We start from the raw sequence: 15,781 nt of genomic DNA on the forward strand, positions 1-15,781 counted from the left end.
ATTCATATAGTAATCTAAATACATAAAGTCACTACGACACGGATCTGTAGTTTAAAGAACTACATTTCCCAGCAGCAAACAGACGCTTCCTTTAGGCGTCAGCAAAGGCGTGACTTCGAATGCGGAAACGAGTCTGATCATTGAGCAGGCAAGAAAATACACCCAGGTAAGCAGGGTGTGAAAATTAACAAATAGTGCAGAAACGAAACAGACTATGGTAGCTTGATACCCAGTATGTGTTACTATTGCAGAATAGCGAGTCAATCGATGGGAGCGGGCTGATTAAATGAGCAGGCGGAGGACAGTGAAAAAGGCCTTAAGGTATGTGTACCCTATGCACACACGTAAGAATAACAGAGTTCAAAGCTGAAAATTCACACTCATTAAGGGTGTGCCCCTCTTCTTTTTCTTATAGAGAATGCCTACAAAATCGAAATTATAAGCCCTATCGAATAATCAGGAGTGCAGGTATGTTCAATTGGTATGACAATAGGGTTGCTTTAACCCAATAGTATTATGTATAGGTGGCTCATACCAAACAATATTTCATTGATTACAGGTCCATCTAAAATAGGTTGTATTTGAGGACCAGACGGAGAAAAAAGCTTTACCATATTGGCAGGTATGTGTTTAACTCTCCAAAGGTAATAGCAAATAGTGTAAAGAATATGGCAAAATAGTGATAGGTGTTTTAATTTTTTTGTGTTCATAGATGAGTCCAATGTGGGAAAATTAGATGCCCTGATGAGAGCCCACAGAGACAACAGTGAGGCTTGAAACGCGTCGGTTTAGCGATTGTTTACGCTGGTTTAAATAAAGTTTCAAAACAAAGGAATAGGATTCATACCGGATAAATACACAACAGCGTTCAAATTAAAAGAACTCTTGCTCAATTTTTTGTGCACCAAAAAGAATTTAATCTTTGTTCCACATTGGTTTTGTTATTTATGTGGTTGTATTGTGAAAAGTATTGTAACAGTCTTTTTTATTGATCTAATTTGTTTTTGCTGTATATATAAATGTAAATAGTGTTGTATATAAATGTATGTTGTATATGTCTTTAAACTGGTGGTGTTGCTATGTGAAGGCCAGATTCCTTCCTTATAAAAAAATGATGAAATCATGAAAAAACAGGGTGATTAAATAACCCAATCACGAAAGGAATATAACATGGTTTGTTCTAAGTAAAACAATTGAAAATGAGAAAGGATACCCTGTAAATCATTCTTTATACTATATACTAAGGCCCTACCTGGTTCCGGTCTGTCGGGCCTATCCCCCCTTTCATAACTGTATAAAAATACCACCAACATGCATGAAGCTATCTGTAGTTAATGACTAAAAACTGATAACTTTTTTCTCCAGCAAACTGCAACAACATACAAGTTAATTTCGAAAGGTAGAACATTTTGGAGTTAAACATCAATATATTGCGTATCTTTAGCCGAATCAAACAAATGTATTCCGTTTTAGGAACTCTGAAATCATTGATGCTAATAAAAGATTATGATTCAATTGATTTATTCAGACCAATAATGTTTACCTTATTGTGTAATTGCCATAGCACCCAATGTCCCCAATGCCGAGGTCATCCGCCAATATCAATAAGATATTTGGTTTTGAGGAAGTTGCAGCATTTGATTGGCGGGCAATAAATAAAAGGCTGCACACCAGAAAGATGACAAGGCTCCTAAAATATATAAAAAAACAAAATAATTGGATAAATGTGCATTCTATTTCCATTTTATTAAGGTAAGTCTCTTACCTGTGCCAAGATATTTCCAAAAACTCCTCTTTCTTCCAACCAAATGTTTTTATTCATATCACACCAAATGTATAAAAAAAGGTTTGCTTTTGTGCAAAACAGGGAAAACAAATTAGACAGGGAATTAGAGGATAGATGGGAAAAGGCAGGAAGAGAGCTTAGGAGATAGTAGAAAATAGCTAAGGCAACGATTGCGAGGGTGGAAGAAACCAAGCGCAAATTAACTTTGTTAAACAAAAATTAAATCGCCTTGCGATTAGCAAACAGTTGTGTTTTAATGATCCTACTGAAGTGCTTTTGGTCAGAGGCTAGTCTCCCACCAGACCACAGTTCGAGATCAGCTCCTAGATGATTAAAAGTCCCACCTCCAATCTAGGGCTTTTTGATTTTGTGCTAAAGAACACATTTTGGCCTGGTCATTAAAATCACACATGAATACCAAGATACAAATCTATTTTGACTTGAAATTTTTTTTCTCTTCCGTTGCTGGATAAAAAAGAAACAGTTCACTACTCCCAACAGCTCTAGAATGTGATTTTGCAGACCATTGATAGACCTGCCATACCAAAAGGGGCTTTATCTGTGTGAGAGGTGTAGATCACCATATTCACTCCTTAATCTACCATCCCCTCCCATACAAATGTTCATGCTTGAAGAACTAATAAGAATGAATCAATAGTGGCAAAGAACCATAATCTCACATGTGTTGTAACAGAGACCCTCAAACACACTAACACAGTGCGGGGTGTATGTTTTCTCCACTTGTGTGGTCAAGTGAATAGTTATGCTGAGGCAGGTGCACCACCTTGTTTCTTGGTTTGAATCGCTTATAGTGTTCTTTTGAACTTGTTTGTAGGTGCTCCACAGGAGGCGTCTGACGTCCTGAGACGCTTACAATTGTAACTGAAAAACGTGCTTCTAATGACACATTAGTTGCATCCCTGTAGGCACTCAGTCGCCCCTCAGCGTGAAATGAGGGTTCTAACCACAATTTTTGTTTCAAAAGTTTTTTTTCTGTTTTTATTCACATAGTGTATTTTCAAGTCTTTTTCATATTTTCCTTCATATTTTTCTCAATTCATTCATTTCCTTATTTCACTGTTATATATGCGGCATTATTTGCGTGAAATCCAATGCATTTCGGGCATAATTCACTGCCCTTCATCACGGAACAATACTAAGAAAAAGAAAAAATACACGATAAACCATAGTAAACATATGTCATATGATGTTGAATGTGGCAATAACGCTTGTATAGCCTAATATCCTGTGCTTGTTTGTGGATTTTAAAATGTCACCTTGTAACCATGATACTCCTGTGGAGTCCATAAAACCAACTCTATGTAACATGCTGTCAAAAACAAAAGGGGCGTATTACCATCCGTTCGTGAATTTAATTTGGCACCCTTAATAACCTTAAGACCCGTGCAGTACACACCCTTCAGAATTACAACACACTTACATGCCGGTTCAGTCGCGTTTAAATCGTCCGTGTATCAAAAAGCTAACAAGAAACAACAAATTGGGGACCAGGTTTTAGTACCATGTTTCATCTTGTGTGTTGCATTCACTGTATCCATCTATCGCGTTCTGGACAAACTAACTGATTTATACTCTCGTGTCAGACTTCCTCCAGAACCCTCATTTCGCGCTGAGGTGCGACTGAGTGCCTACAGGGATGCAACTAATGTCTCATTAGGAGCACGTTTTTCAGTCAAGTGAATAGTGTCATCATCGGGTTGTAATCACTTGAGTGTTCGTTTCTCCATGTGATTCACCAACATCTATCAGGAATGAGACTGTCTTTGTGGTTCGCAGTCGTGAAGCGTGACTAGTGATTAAGAATGTCTCCTGTGGGGGAGGAGCCTAGCCTGCAGCTGCGATGGCCGCCTAGCTCCTCGGCTCCGTCGGCCCTGGCGCCCTTCGTTGAGATCCTGCTCGACATCCTGTGCCTCCTGGCAACACGTTTCCCGGCGCTGCTCTCCTGACCACGTTGCAGTGTCCCCGGTCCGAAACGGAGCTGCCAGGGCGGAGTTCCACCCCGGTCGCCGCTCCGGCCTTCAGCAGAGGGAGCGGCCGGGCCATTGTTAGTGGGGACGGCCGGAGGCAATTGCGACAGCGGCGGCCGCTGCGGAGAGGGAGGAGCTGGGGCACCGGCCCCGGAGCTCGGCGCTGGTGTAATTTTCGTAGCAGCATTCTCCTTGCCAGCAGCCCAGCGCGATTCGATCGCAACATTGTTGCCAGCTCCTGCTTCATGTATCCCGGCCCGGCTGCGAGGGTCCGGGATTGTTCCTTTGTTGCAGTTTGTAGCAGCGGTCGCCATCTTCTGCAACAGGCGCCCTGCTCCGGCCGGTGGGTCTCCCAGCGCCACAGTTGCTCCTAGCATTCTTGCCTCTTCATACTCGGCTGCCTTCCCGTTTTCTGCACCACCGGGGCCTCACAGAGGTTTCATGGATTGCCTGATGTCGATGGCTGATGCCGGGGGCTTGATCCCGAGGGCGCTCCATGGCAGATTACCCAAGATGGCGGACACAGCAGCACCCTCCGTTCTCTATCCACCGCTGAGGCTCTGTGACATCCTGGCGGCACTGGGGGACCTGAGATTGGCCTTTCGTGATTTTGCTACCGATTTGGGGGCCCAGCTCGATGGGGCCCTGTTGGCTGGCCAAGATGACTCTCCAGAGCGGTGCGTTACGCCATACCCTGAGCCGACTGTCGGTGGATTGCCCGAATTGGGGTGCGGATCGGTGGCGGAGGGACGTGTCCCGGGACCCGCTGCGGTACTCCTTGGTCCTTTTCTGGAGGAGTCTGACGACGTTGCCTCTCTTGTGCTGCCGGGGCTTGGGCCCCCGTCGCCGCCTCGCCCATTTCTTTTGTTCACGGGTGCCATGTTGCCGAGCGCCCTCCTGGACTTGCTCTCTGTGCACCGGCCGGCTGCTATCTTGGAACCTATACACCGTTCTGCCCCCTGGAGCTTTAGCCGTGGATTAGCGATGGTACGTCCTCTGGTTCCTTACAGCCAAGCAACGATCCAGTTTGCCTTGTCTCCTGCACCCCAACTTTCACGATGGTCTCCAAGGTGGTCCATTTCGTCCATACTGGCTGCGCTGCGACTAGTTTCGATTGGACTACGGATTCGAAGGGGACAAGGCTGAGGATGGGGACTTTCTTGCTGCACACCGGGACATATAAGACTGAGACTGGGACTTGTGATTGCTGGAGGTACAAGTTGTATGGGTGTTAGGTTGGGGCCGGGGGTTGGGTGGCCGCAGGTATCGATTATGGTTTGCTTACATTAATCCTTGGCCCTCCTCCGATCAACCGTGACATTTTATTCTTTTCCTTACTTTTCTCTTTATCTTCGTCTATATTTCGGGTACTCTTTGGGGCGACAGACACTCTGCTAGGGGGGGGGTAGGCCGTAGCCTCTGCATGTGTGTAGGGTGGGGGGTATATCTTCTTGTTGGTTTTTTCTTTCTATGGGCCTCATTTTCCTTTCTTTCTTTTCTCTTCCTGCACTTTTCTTCTGGCTAGCTCTTTCATCACTTCTTCCTTGGGTCTGTGGGTGGAGTGGGTGCTTTTGGGGTAGCGTCTTGAGATCGCCATTTGCTATGCTTTTAACTATCCTGGTTCCATTGAGTGCGATCGCTTGCCTGTTGAATAATGTTTGCTAGTCCTCCTTGAGACTGCTGCCCCGTATAAGTCCTAACTGCATTGCCCTGATTCATCTCCTTCCGGACCTGTTGCTATGGACTCACTTTGGATCTTTATTTTAAAATTAAACCTCATCATCCTGTTTGGAATTAACTCTTTACTCTTATTTTTACTTTCGCTTTCTCTTCTTCTTCCTTTCTCTTTCTTCTATATTTCGGGTTTACGGGGCGACAGACACTCTGCTAGAGGGGGGTAAGCCATAGCCTCTGCATGTGTGTAGGGTGGGGGGTTACTTATTAGTTGAGTTTCCTTTCTATGGTACCTTTTTTGCTCTTTTTGATTTTCCCTTCTTTCTTAGGCCCATGTTGGGAATACTGGGGGGTGGGTGGTGGTGGCATTGGAGATGGGTTGCTGGATAGCTTCCTGTGGTCTTACTATCCTGTGGCCATCCTCTGGTCGGGACTTGCATGTTGTAAATTGATTTGCCAGATATAGATGTTTTTGTCGAGTCCCACCTACATGGACTTTGCCTATTTCTTTCGTTGTTTAAGTGCGGAGCAGTATGACCTGACTTTACTATTTGCGCAAACAAAAGACTTTGAAAATTAACCTACATTGCTCCTGGGCCGAGGTATGACGGCGCTTACCAGTCTACTCTTACACTGCAACCATTGTCATGCCGCATTACCATGGCGTCGTATAGTGTGCACCAGTGCCGAATGTGTGACCGTGGCCGGCCGGATGGTTGTGGGCCCGTATTTGTACTGTCTTTTAGCACAATAAAGGTTTTCAAAAATAAAAAAAATAAAAAAAAAGAATGTCTCCTGTCCTGTATAAAGAAACTTTATTAGGTCAGGACTAGGACATGATTAAAAAAAAAGGTGGTGCGTTAGTGAATTGGTAATTTGTCCACTGCAACTAGTGAGGGGTTGACGTGTTTAAGCCTAAGGATTTCTTTTACGAGTCAGGTTGCCTTTTTCAGGACCGTAGAGTGTTAGGTGATCTTCAAATTTTGGAGCACTTTTTTTTTTACAGAGGGGGTGAGAAAATTCACTTACCCTTCTACAAAGAAGGCTTTAGTCTTCCTCGGATGCGAGAGAAGGTGGCAGTCCTTCTTCTTACGGGCAGCCCCGTCAGCCTGTGCTGCGGTGTCCCCAGATACTCACATTACACAAGTCCTTTTTTATTTTGGCCTTAATCTACTTCTGGCCCTGAAGAAAGTCTGCTAATCACTTTCTTAAGGCTGAAACAGGAGGACCATTTCCAGGATATCTAAGATCAATTCTGTCTTACAAATATCTGCTTTTCACTTTTTAACCTTGTCCCAGGACCCCAGTATTAAAAAAATTCTCTCCAGGCTTGGAGGGGGACCCTCAAGATAAGTTTAACTTTTCACTTATTCCACTCTTGTCACTGAATTACCCGCTCTGCTGTAATGAGGCATTGAAGCACAACTAGGATGCACTCTGCAACCTAGATGGTAACCCGAGTATGAAACATGTCAACAACTAGATTGGTGGGTGTGGGTTTTTCTAAAAAAACTATTTGGTTTCCCTGTCAACTGTCTGTTAATGCAGTTATATTGTTTTGTAACCAAACCAGGAGAAAAGGATGTGCTCCGTTTCCCATGCTCTTCTTATGTTAAGACTAAAATTGGCAGCGCACAGCTGTGAGAGCTTTTTTATTGATCACTATTGGTAGTGAACCAACAGAATCGCACCGTTTTTGTGTAGTGATACCATCAAGGCAGAGAATCAAGGGCTAACTTTCACAGAGGGGGATGTAAATCAAATCCTTTCTGGCCCCCACTAATGTCTGGTGGGTGAGGGTTCTTCTAAAAACCTAATTGGTTTCCCTGAACAATTGCCTGTTGATGCAGTTATATTTATTCTCTTGCAGGGCCCGTCCATGTTGCTGTTTTGACCTTAAAACCATGGCATGTTTTGGAAGGTTACATGGGGTGTTAAACAGTTCCCTGTGATAACCTCTCCAGTGCTATTTTGCAACTAATTTTATATTTACAGACTTTGGTCTAATGTTAGTCTGGGTGGGTTGTACAACTCCATAAGACTGGAATGGTTGATGACGCCTTTAAACTGCGCTCCGAGGACCTACTAATTGCACTGGCATTCTGGAAGCTACACAAGAACAACTCTGAATGGGGTGATGCAGCAAAGCAACTTTTAGGTCTGAATTGACAGCGCAGCTCTTGCCAGACATTGTGTGAGCAATCTAAAAAAAAAAAGATCTTGAAGAAACGCTACCTGGAGACGTGCATTGGCTCCACTCACATGATGGTAGCCTGGTGTAAACGTTTTGATTTGGCAGAAGTTTGGTGTTTCCACACAAAAAATGATAACCCTCCACACAGCTGTTATCATTTTGTTTATTTACCCAGCTGCTGGACCTTGAGCTTTCAGGGACACACACATCAAAATTTAATGGCATTAAAGTATCTTAGTTAACTAGATAATTTACATGGTTTGGTTTTCTCTGGCAGCACCACAGATGGGAGCACAGCAATTATTAACCTTAAACTTCAGATTTGTGTTCGAGAGTGCAGGGGTATGGATTTTTACTGTCGGCTTGATGGTGCAACTATCGACTGAGCTTATATGAACAACAAATAACACATGTGTTCCCTGAGTACAGGATTTCATTGGGCAGAATTGTGTGCTTCTGCTAAAAAAGAGTGCTTATATTGCACTTTTTGCCTTGTGGCAAAGTTTAAACTCGATACAGCAGGGCTGAGTTGCTTATGGTGACAAGCCAATGATCATGGCTACAGGCCTGATTTGTTTATTATGAAACGGTGTGATAAGAGCACTAGGCCTGATGTATTTATTGTGTAAGCCAATAGGTATTTTTTTACATGGAATCTCACAGATTATAGTAGTAGTTAATGGCTTTGGTGCTGATCACTCAGTGTGACAAGCCGTGGATGTAGAAGGTTTGCCCTGTTGAAATCCCTGTTAGGCTGCCTTAGGAGAAATAGTAATTTGCTTAGCCAGTTGTACTTTTCTACACCCTTCTAATTGTATGACTCTCTGTCTGAGGTTGCCTTTTGGGAAAGAATACACTCAAAACTGTAGACCTTAATTGGTCATTGTGATAAGCTATATGTCTATTTGGTGCACTGGAAATATTATGTCCGATGCCATAGGTCTGGTCTGCTTATTATGAAGCTTTATGACAAAGGCAGTTGGTCTAACTTATTAATTGCGAAAAAAATACATTAAACCCATCAGTCCTATAACAGTTTTTATCACATTGCATTACAGGCTACAGACCGGTATTTTGGTAAATGTAATCTCACAGATTCCCATGGTAGGCAAGGGCTATGGCATTGGCCACCCACTCTGACAAATCCAAGGGGTTTTCACTGAGATAATCATGTTAGGACAGGTTGCGACGGGTTTATATTGTTCGTCAACTACAGAACCTGTCATTTTCTACATACTTGTAATGTTCTATCTGTATGTGCACTTGAACAAGCTGGGTTTTGGGTAAAGTGTAAGGCCAGCATTAAAGGATAAAGGCTTCATTGAGAAAAGTCATGTTGGATTTCAAAGGCTTGATCTGTTTATTATGAAATGTTTTCATAAAGCATATATGCCTGACCTGCTCACTGTACAAAACCTATGCAGAAGATAATAGACTTTTAAGGATGGACTGTCATTGGATGGTGCTAAAGCCTGTAGGCAGGCAGTTTATTACAAGTTTTCTTTCAGTGATTACTACAGTAGGCAAAGGTGTTGGTGCTGGTGATCCACCCAAACAAACTGAGGGAATAGAAGATATGGACAACAGCAATCCTTGCTAGGCTCTGTTCTGAGACCTAGTATTTTGCTTAGCCAACTGTAATTTTGAATAGGTTTGTACTTTTATGACTGTATTTTGAATAGGTGCCTTGTGGAAAGCTTACTCTCAGAACAGTGGACTTGAGTTGGTTATGGCGACAAACCAATGATAAAGGCTATGTGCTTGATTGTTTATTATGAAAAGTTCAGATAGGTACAGTAGGCTTGACATGTTAGTTGTTAAAAGCATGTGTAAAAGCCAATGAGCAATCAAGAATGGAATTTTTGTTCTCTGTATTAAAGCCTAATGTTTTTATTTGTTCCATGGAATTTCTTCAATTACCTTAGTATGCAAAGGTTTTGGTGTGGATTTCCCCTCTCACAAGCCATGGGTATAGAAGAGTTGCACTGTGAGAAAACGTGTTAATCCCCATTAGGATATATTGTATTTTGCTTTGCCAACTGAAATTCTGAATACATTTGCAAATTTATGGCTGTATGCTGATCATTACTCCAAGTGAAAGCTTAAACTCACTAGAGTAGGCCTGAGTTGGTTATGGTGACAAGCCACTGATAACAGCAATAGACTTGATTGGTGTGCAGGGGAATGTTATGCCAGATGCCTTCGGTCTTGTCTGTTTATCATGAAAAGCTATTACAAAGGCAGTAGGGCTTGGTTTTTTAACTGTGGAAAAATATTGTAGGGCTCTGACAGTGGATTGTTATCACATCATATTACCGGCCATAGAAAAGTATTGGGTTACATGTAATGTCAATTACCATAATAGACAAGAATTTTTATGTTGGTCACCCACTCTGACAAACCCTTGGAGTACAGTTTCACTGTGATTATTCTTGCTAGGCCCTGTTAAAAGAGGTGGTATATTGTTTTCGAAATGCAATTTTTGTACATATTTTCAATTAAATACAATGTATGTGTCCTCACAAAGATTAACGCCTTAACCGCGGCGGTTTTTCCACCGCGGTGCGGGCGTTCTATTAGGTGGGCGGGGCTATGTCGGCCGTTGGCTGATGGTGGCACTAGGGAGTTGGCCGACGGGAGCACCCAAGGGGTTAAGTGGGAGTGCTTAAGGGATAGCAATCCTGGTACAGTTCTCATGTTTTGTTTCATTTCTTGAGTGCTGTGCTTGATGTCAGAAATTACATATTCATACCTTTTTGCAAAAAAATGAATCCCTTTATATTTAGATGCGGCTAGGTATGTCCTTCTACATACTTGCTTCATCTCGTACAGCAACCATAAGAGGACTGTGTCAGGATTGCTGTCACTTAAGCAGGCCCGCTTTTTCTTCGCGAGAACACATACATTGTGCACCTATAGTCAAACATTCCTTCGTTTGGATTGGTAACAGAACCATACTGTGGGTTTTGCACAACCTTTTGGACATTCATCTTCTCCCATATTTTATTTTGGTTACATCCGTGGCGGTCCTGATTAAGGAGCTTTTGTCGCGCATTGATACAATCCCACCAAGAATTTGCCACGTTTAAAGCCTGATGGTTGCCTTGTCGGACACTCAAGTTCAGTACAGAGCCTCAGTTGGTTATGGTGAGAAGTCAATGATAGGAGCTAAGGACCTGATTGGTTTACTAGGAAAAACATTTCCAGTGCCAAATCTTTGATCAGTTTATTATGAAAAGTTAGATAAACGCAGTAGGCCTCATGTATTGATTGTGAAAAGCACATGTTAAAGTCAATCAGGTGCATTGTTATTTCTCTGTGTTAAAATGTGCTGATAGGTATTTAGTTACATGAAAAATCAAAGATTACCCTTGTAGATAAAGCTTTTGGTGTTGGTTACTGCCTATGACAAACTATAGGGAGAAAACATTTTGCACTGTAATAATTCTTGTTAGAATGTCTTGATAGCTGTCTGTAGAGATCCACCAATAAAGAAAATCATTAAATAAAACATATATATATATTTTTTTGTTATCAACCAAAGATGCCCAAAGCATTAAGACGCACTCTGCATCAGATCATAATTTAATGGCAAAACCGGCATAGTCACACAACTAAATTTGTCAAGCCTTATGCGTTTCAGACCTCCTGGTCCTTGGTCACAGGCTGGGATTCACCTTAGCAGAGCCATGTGATTTGCTTCTTATTATTACCTTCTCAGTGGGGCCTTACACAGCGAGTACAATTAGTATTGCATTGCGGGACATGTAGTATTTATATTGAAGCCTTGCTCTGCGCCGATGTTCCCAAAGTGATGTCACTGACCATGTTGTGAATTATGTAGTAAGTGACATCATCAGCAGTGCATTGCGGGGGCGCGAGTTATAGTTAGCTCAACTAACTATAACAGTTGAATTTCTATCGTTTTGTATGAGTGAAATGTCAAACTAACTATAACATCCCTTAAACCTATGGCTTTTCTGTGAATTTCTAAGGTTTTTAAATGCTAATTCCTAACTATAATGTCCCTAAAGCCTATGTTTTTTTCAGTGAATTTCAAAGGTTTTTTAAATGCTAATTTCTAACTGTACGGTAACTGAAACCTATGTTTTTTTCTGTGAATTTCAAAGGTTTTTAAAATACAAATTTCTATTTAAACCTACCTTTTTTCTGTGTTTTTTAATTATAATCTCTTTTTCAACCTGGTGAAAACTGCAAATCTCACCACTCTGCCATTGATACCTTCCACCAACAAAATCGCCACAAACGAGACCCACAACTAACGCTAATAATATGCAAAGTAGGTGTTTCCGTGCAAAAAATACACAAAAACACCACTTCCCCTTATTTTCAACAACCAGCCAAATCTGCAATGTGGTCCAAAAAGCAGGCGATAAGCAGAGTTAACAATAACAAATTAACATGAACCTTTAACTGGTGCGGGGAGGACGACTATCTACTGCGTGAATTAGACCCAACTAACAGCCACAACTAAAGACCAACACGTTATAGAGATACTGATCATGCAGGTCCGACACCCAACAAGACCACAACAACCAGCGCCACCAGAACCCCCACCGCACCCCTCGTACCCCCCTACTACCACCAAGGCAGCGCAAAGCAGGACAACAGACCCTCCTAAAATACCATGGCCCCTCAGCCGCACAATAGCTGAATGTTGGGAGATGTGGCAACCAACTATATATGAAGAAAGTAAATCACTCATCAATATTACTGCCCTCAATGCCAACTGTAACGCTGATGTGCTGCACAGACCTCACTATGCAAACCACAAACATCTCCATGTGGAGATATACTATTGATACTTGTAGTGTAGTGCACAGTGGACGCAACCATGTTACCTCAGGCAGTGGGGAAGATCTTGATCACGTAGCTGTGTTGTCCCCCTCGGAAGCAGAAGCGGAGTGGTCTGATCCAACATACGCCACTCCAGCGTAAGAGTATGAATAAATAGGTCTGGCCCTAGGCGTGGTTCACTTTTGGGAAGACCAATGAGTCTGCCAGAGCGGTGGCCCTCACCCTGGCACGTGGCTACCGCCATGGCCGTAGGCCTCCTCGGCACAGGCCCCCTGTGAACCCAGCGGCACAGCACCGCAGACTTATGTCTGTACCGACTACTGCCTTCGATCTACACCGTGGACAGCAGGGTTCACAATTTGAATTTTTTATTAATTGCACAGCGAATTGTACTCTATGTCCTTGGATTTTGTCAAGAAGTGACAAAAAGCATTCCTCAATGTCTATGCTAACTACTGCTTCCAATCTACGCTGCGGACAGCAGGGCTCACAATTCAGATGCTAAATCAGCATGCAAACGACTAGAGAAGTAGTGTGGCTCACTGGTTAGAGGCGGCAGACCGGAGAGCAGAGGACGGCCCGGGACCAGGGTTCGATTCCCGGCGCGGCAGGTTTCTGGACCAGGGTCAGCGGACTCGATAATTCTCTCGCCTCGGTGCCCACTCTGATCAGCGATCACACTCGGCAACTCTGGGCATTAGCTTGCCTCATCTTCACTAACGGCCCCACCAGACCGCCGGGGATGCCTGGTCTCACCCTGGAGATACCCATTAAGGGACCATCTCTCAGGGAAGCCAGGAAGGGTTTCGCAGCGGTCGAAGCGCCTTGGGACCCTACGGGTAAGTAGTGCGCTATATAAATGCCAATACATTTACATTTACATTTACATTTACAAAGGCGGTGGAGAAGAGACTTCTCAGTCCAGGCGAAGAGCGGATATAAAGCAAGTCTTAAGAGCTATCATGCGCTCATTAGAAAGGCTAGGGCTACCTATTACAAGGAAAGGATTGAGACAGCGGAGAATTTGGCTAAAGAGCTGTTTATAGTTTATAAAGAGATATCCTCCCTGGCTTAAAGTGCAGCACCCATTACAGGCTCAGTGGAGTCATGTAATCCGGTGGCTGATTTTTTTACAGAGAAGGTGGAGAAGATTTTGCTCCACTTTCCCAGTCTCTGCACAAGATATTTGTGGGGTTACTGAGGAACCTGTCTACATTGTGGAGACAGAATGCCTTGCTAAATGTATTGTGCCCCTTCCAGAGACTCTCAATAAGATAGCCATTAGTATTAAGTCCGGCTCACCCAGAGATCCTGCTTCCTCTAAGGTGCTCAGAGGGAGTATCGAGACTCTTGAGTCCTGTGTAAGACATCTATTAGAGCTCTCTTTCACCTCAGGCACAGTCCCAAAAAAATGGAAAGAGGCAGTTGTTTTACCATTACAAAAGACACCCCATATTAGTATGGACCTACTAGATAATCTGCGCCTTATTTCATTGCTACCATACTTTGCAAAAGTTGCGGAGAAGGTAGTAAATATCCAACTGACGGCACGCATCTGCAACCATAACTTCATCCTACCCAGTTGGGGTTTCGGGCTCTCTACTCTACCGAATCGGATTGCTTCTTTCTATGGAGACCATTCGGAAATATGTAGACGAGGGACAGACGGCAGCCTTAATCTTATTAGATTTAAGTGCCGCCTTCGACACTGTTGCCCATCACACTCTACTATAATGTCTTAGGAAAGGAGTTGTTGCAGTGCCTTGAAATGGATGGAATCCTTCTTGTTTGAGCGCAGTTTCCAGGTGGGGCAGGGATCCAACTACTCTTAAGATATCAAGTTTAAACAGGGGGTGCCACAGGGGTTCACCCTCAGTCCGACCCTGTTTAATCTCTACGTCACTCCTTTGGCGGAGAATACGGAAAAATTCAGGGTCAATGTCATGTCCTATGACTACGATATTCAACTGGTGGTGTCCCTTACACAGGCACAGGAGAAGGCAGCCTTCAAGAACTGGCATCTTAGATGGCGAACAACTGCCTGAAATTGAATGGCAACAAGACTGAGGTGCTTGTGATAGGGAATAGCACCATCATTATGGTCGTTGGCATGGTGGCCCCAGACTCTGGGACCCACTCCTACGCTTTGCGAACAGTCGAAGAAACTAAAGGTTTGGTTGGACACTAAGCTCTCTTTGCTCTCTTTTGAGCACCATACCAGGCGAGTGGCAGGTGTCTGTTTTGGAGTCCTGCGAGGTCTCCGGAAAACCCTAGATGTGCTACCTACTGCAGCCAGAAAAACCATGGCGCATGCCCTGGTGACATTGTGTCTGGATTATGGGAATGTACTGTACCTGGGTGCAATTGCTAAATGCATTCAGAGACTTCAACATATCCAGAATGCAGCAGCATACCTAGTCTTAATGCTTCCTAAGAGAGTCTCATCTAAGAGGGCCTTAGCCTCCCTACACTGGCTTCCGATTAGGGAGAGAGTTTTGGTCAAGGCACTGTGTGTTACATACAAAGGAAGGGCCCCACCTACCTGCATGAACTATTAACTCCTTACTCCCTGACCTGGCAACTAAGATCTAGCAGGACGGGGCAGGTGTGTGTCTCCACCATCAGGAGAGCAAGGATGAGTGGTCGCTCCTTCCGCTATCTGACAGCACAGCAGTGGAACAAACTCTCCCAGGGCCTCCGGCTGGAGGTCTCGGAGACTACTTTCCGTAAAGAACTAAAAACTCACCTTTTTCCTTCTGCTTTGATCTCCATTGCCAAGCCCAGCCTATTAGTTCCCCTCTTTAGATGCCAGTTCGCAGATTGTACTGCAGCGGGGGAAACACTAGTCTAGTGTAACCATGCGCTTTACAAATGTGATTATTATTTTTATTATAGTGGCGATTGCAGATGACGCAGCCCAGTCTGCAGGAGATGTTGCTCCCAGTGCGGCCCACCAGGGCCACGCATCATCGCAGAATACGCACACGCTGTGTGCTTCAAGTGCTACTAACTCACTGCACCATAAGTCATCTCCACATGGCCTTATCAAGGCAAGACATTGAACCCAGTGCGGCCCACCGGGACCATGTATCATTGCAGGGTGCACACACGCTGAGTGCTCCAGGTGCCACTAACTGTGCAGCTCAACTCAACGCCATGTGACTGTGCTCCCAACCTGACCACTGCCTACGCCCTACACTCGGGTTACACGGTTCACAATTCAAGATTAGTAGCAACGCAAATTGCCTAAGAGACTATAATGGGTTAACAAGACCAAATGCTCCTAATCTGTGCAGCTCAAGTCAACGTCACCTGCCTGTG

At 43.9% G+C, this 15,781-nt stretch overlaps 1 protein-coding gene across 1 annotated transcript in view; it reads right to left on the reverse strand.

Annotated features, from left to right (window-relative positions):
* The window catches only part of LOC147669893 (arylsulfatase H-like), a 528,148-nt gene extending 526,326 nt beyond the window's left edge, over nt 1–1,822 (reverse strand). The window contains exons 1-2 of the mRNA XM_086948172.1: nt 1,806–1,822; nt 1,544–1,690 (exon numbers count right to left, since the gene is read on the reverse strand). Coding sequence (XP_086804298.1) covers nt 1,544–1,690; nt 1,806–1,822 — 164 coding nt within the window. The remainder of the gene's footprint in view (nt 1–1,543; nt 1,691–1,805) is intronic.
* Nucleotides 1,823–15,781: the final 13,959 nt, after the last annotated feature.

The sequence above is a fragment of the Lissotriton vulgaris genome, unplaced genomic scaffold (genome assembly GCF_964263255.1).
Source record: "Lissotriton vulgaris unplaced genomic scaffold, aLisVul1.2 SCAFFOLD_269, whole genome shotgun sequence".
Lineage (NCBI taxonomy): Eukaryota > Metazoa > Chordata > Amphibia > Caudata > Salamandridae > Lissotriton > Lissotriton vulgaris.